At 35.6% G+C, this 3526-nt stretch overlaps 1 protein-coding gene across 1 annotated transcript in view; it reads left to right on the top strand.

Moving 5' to 3' along the window:
- The window catches only part of ide (insulin-degrading enzyme), a 54262-nt gene that overhangs the window by 19643 nt on the left and 31093 nt on the right, over positions 1 to 3526 (top strand). The window contains exon 13 of the mRNA XM_015380227.1: positions 1316 to 1534. Within this exon, the coding sequence (XP_015235713.1) occupies positions 1316 to 1534 (219 nt within the window). The remainder of the gene's footprint in view (positions 1 to 1315; positions 1535 to 3526) is intronic.

The raw sequence follows: 3526 nt of genomic DNA, 5'->3' as shown, positions 1-3526 counted from the left end.
ATTAAAAGTAGTTCTGAAGTTTTTCAAAAGAGTTTTTTTTTTATTTCCTTTTATGCTTTAGGCATTTTTCTGATTAGGAATCAAATTTAATTATTTTTCCACATGAAAGTTAGGGTTCAGAATGGAACTGTTATTCATGTATTTATTATTTTTTCTTAAATTAACCTTTCTTAAAAACCGTCATGATTAGGGTTCCTTCATGTTCCACTGGGGGCTGTTCTCATGCTGACCCAGTCTAGACGATCACGCCTTTTTACGAACCTTCCTATTTTTCCTTTTTCCTTCATTTTGGAAAAACATCCAGTTTTTATAATGTAACAGTAAAACCTGTCCAGATTTTTTCCTGGGTATATTTAAAAAGCTTTGGAATTTTGTGTTCTCATCTGACTGATACTTTATAGATTTTTTTATTATCCCTTTATAATCAGAGATACTTGAATAATACTATAGGGAATTACTTTTGTTACACGCTCCAGTTACAGTTTTTCATATATATATATATATATATATATATATATATATATATATATATCTCCAACTAAACAAAATGAAAATAAAAAAGATAAAATATCTACACATAAGCCAACTGATTCAAACTGGCAAAGTACAGCTGATAGGATGGCTGTAATTTATTTCTGTTCATTCGCCACATTGCCAGCAGGTTTCTGCTGCTCCTTTATGTTTGAACCAAATTAATCACCTCCTTAGTTAAATTGCACTGGAGAATCAAATGTTCTTTTTATTTGCATTTTATTAATTTTTTTATTTTTTTATGCCATATAAATCCTACTTTAATGCAAGTTTGTATCCACTGAGGTACAGGGTTGTTCTTTACTTTCATCATTTTCCCAAGTGTTTACGCTGGCATGCACATTTTTAAATGAGTTAGCTCATTTTACTCAACTTTTGTTTTGAAGTTGATGTTAAGTTTCATTTAATAATTTATTTATTTTGATTTATTTATTTTTAATATAGCAGTTTTGTAAGTTTCCAGGAATAATGTTAACTTAAACCCTTAGCTTCCACTAACCGAACGCGGGATGTTTTGACTTCTTAATTTTAAAATGTTGAAAATTGCGTAAAAACATTTTTAATTTTTTTTTACTCAAATAGTTTTTTAGTAGCCTTTAAATTTATAATTTGGATTTTGTTTCTTCAGTTAAATTAAGTCTGACAGCTAAGATGGCTGACTAAAATGCAATTGTTCAAGTAGATCTGCTTAGTCTGGATGAAATAAAATATCTTGCCTCACAGTCCATGCAGACTCCTCCAGTGAGGGCAGATTACAGCGACGGACTGATTAGTTCTGTTGCAGGTAGTCAACCTGTGGCTGCAGCCTCAGTGGAACTGTTTGTATGTAATGTTTGACCGCTGTAATTCTTTCTGCAGCCCGTTTGCATACGTGGACCCATTGCATTGTAACATGGCATATTTGTACCTGGAGCTCCTCAAGGACTCCCTCAACGAGTATGCATATGCAGCTGAGCTAGCAGGCTTGAGCTATGACCTCCAAAATACCGTCTATGGGATGTATGTAAGTATCCCTCCTTCCCTCACGTCGCCTCCTAGACCTCATTGACCCACCTGCTCCCACTGACTCACTCAACCTGTCCTGGGTTCATAGGCAACGATTAGACTTTCTCTAAATTTTTCTGTATTTGGTGGTAAAACAACACAGTCTCAGGACAGCCGTGGCGTGTTGTTAATCATAATGTTCCATTTTTTTATTCAATTTGTATAAAACTTTTAGTTTCGTTTAGAAATCCTGAACCTTTCACCTAAAAGATGTTTAATCTCACCTGCCTTCCAGCCCAGGCTTGGTCAGTCTAGCCTTCATTTTAATCGCCATCTTTCTCCCTCCCTTCACCTGTGCTACTGCATTGCTTATCAACCACATTAGTACTTCGTTTTCAAGAATTTTCCAAATGTGGCGGCACTTTTCCTTTGAGAAGTCTTTGTTTTTGCGAGAGTAAGCTGGTTATGAGGCTGCATATACATACTCTACACTACATTTTAAATCATTCTTCATATATTGTTTTTTTTGTTTCCTTGTGTTGGTCCAACCCATCCTTCAAAAGAAACATCCCTTTTTATGCATTTGTTCCTTCTTTTTTTTTTTTTTCTTCCATTAGCCGCTACCTTTATGCATCTCCCCTGCACTGCAACATGACCTACTTGTTTCTGAGGTTACTGAAGGATGATTTAATAGAGTATACATATGCAGCCCGCCTGGCCGGGCTAGTATATGGCATAGCCTCTGGAATGAATGCTATCATCGTAAGTAAGCCGTTTGGAGTGTGTAAGCTGGTTCAAGGATCTACTCTTGGGGTTTAACAGAGCTCTATGGCTTGGTTTTCTATGCTAAGTTTGGATAACGCGTTCTTCATGATCTACACTTGGAACCAGATATTAGAATGCTAAAAGCAGACTGTTTTTTAAATGTTTTTTTTTTACTTGGGATGACCCAGAATAAGGAATAGAATAGCTTTCTTTTAACTGAGAGATTTTCTCAAATTATTATTACTTTTCCCCTTTAACTTTATGAACTTTATGGGAAGCCTCAAATGATGTCATGGCTTCATATGCCTCTGAAAATACACAACATTTGAGTTGAATAGAAGCACAATTATAACCACCTCAGACGCAAAATGTTGGGAGGAGAAATATGGAGCTTCTTCTGATGGCGTCATGTTTATCCATTTATATGCAAGATTAAGCAGCATGGCGAGGATCCAGATATTGTTCAGGAATTAGACAGGTTCTCTGTCCCAGAGGAGGAAGTGTTTTGATAGAAAATCAACCCCAGGAAAAAAGCAAAAGTCTTTGTTAAGATGCTAGCCGAACTTATTATAAAAGGTTCTGTATTAGCAGATAGGCTACATTTGGAGAGGAAGAAGCTAATACTCCAAAAACGTATAAAAAAAGAGGGAGCTTACAAGCCTCTAACAACATCCCACCTGTGAAACACGGCAGTGGGAACATGTGAGGATGTTGTGCTGCTGGAGAGAATAGTGCGCTTTATAAAATGGGTGAAATCATATGAAAGGAACATTATGTTGAAATATTGAAGCTAGATCTAAAGACGGCTGCGTGGATTTTAAATCTTTGACTCCAGTTGGTCTTTTAAATGGTCAGTCAACTAAAACATACAAGCAAATTTGCTGCAGCTAAGCCCTGGATATGCATTTCATTAGCCCTGATTTCAGTCACATAGAAGGTTTAGATCAGTTTACAGGGTTCCCGCGGGTCCTTAAAAAGTCTTAAAAGGCATTGCATTCTTCAAAATAAAAGTAAGGCCTTAATTGGTAATAAAATGTCTTAAATCAGTCTTTCGTAGGTCTTAATTTTTTAAACATCATAAATAGGATTATTTTTATTACGATTTATTTTTGTCATCTAAATAAAACGTTTAAAAAGACAATTAAAAAGTAAATTAAAAATAACCCGATAGCGGAACCAATAAAAGCGTTGTTGCGGCCGGGACATTTGGGGGATGCGCCATTAACTTTTTGTCTGGAAAATATGA

This window comes from Cyprinodon variegatus, unplaced genomic scaffold, assembly GCF_000732505.1.
Source record: "Cyprinodon variegatus isolate N-32 unplaced genomic scaffold, C_variegatus-1.0 Scaffold11, whole genome shotgun sequence".
Lineage (NCBI taxonomy): Eukaryota > Metazoa > Chordata > Actinopteri > Cyprinodontiformes > Cyprinodontidae > Cyprinodon > Cyprinodon variegatus.
Note: the sequence above shows the minus strand (reverse complement) of the source record. Positions and strands in the feature narration are given on the sequence as shown.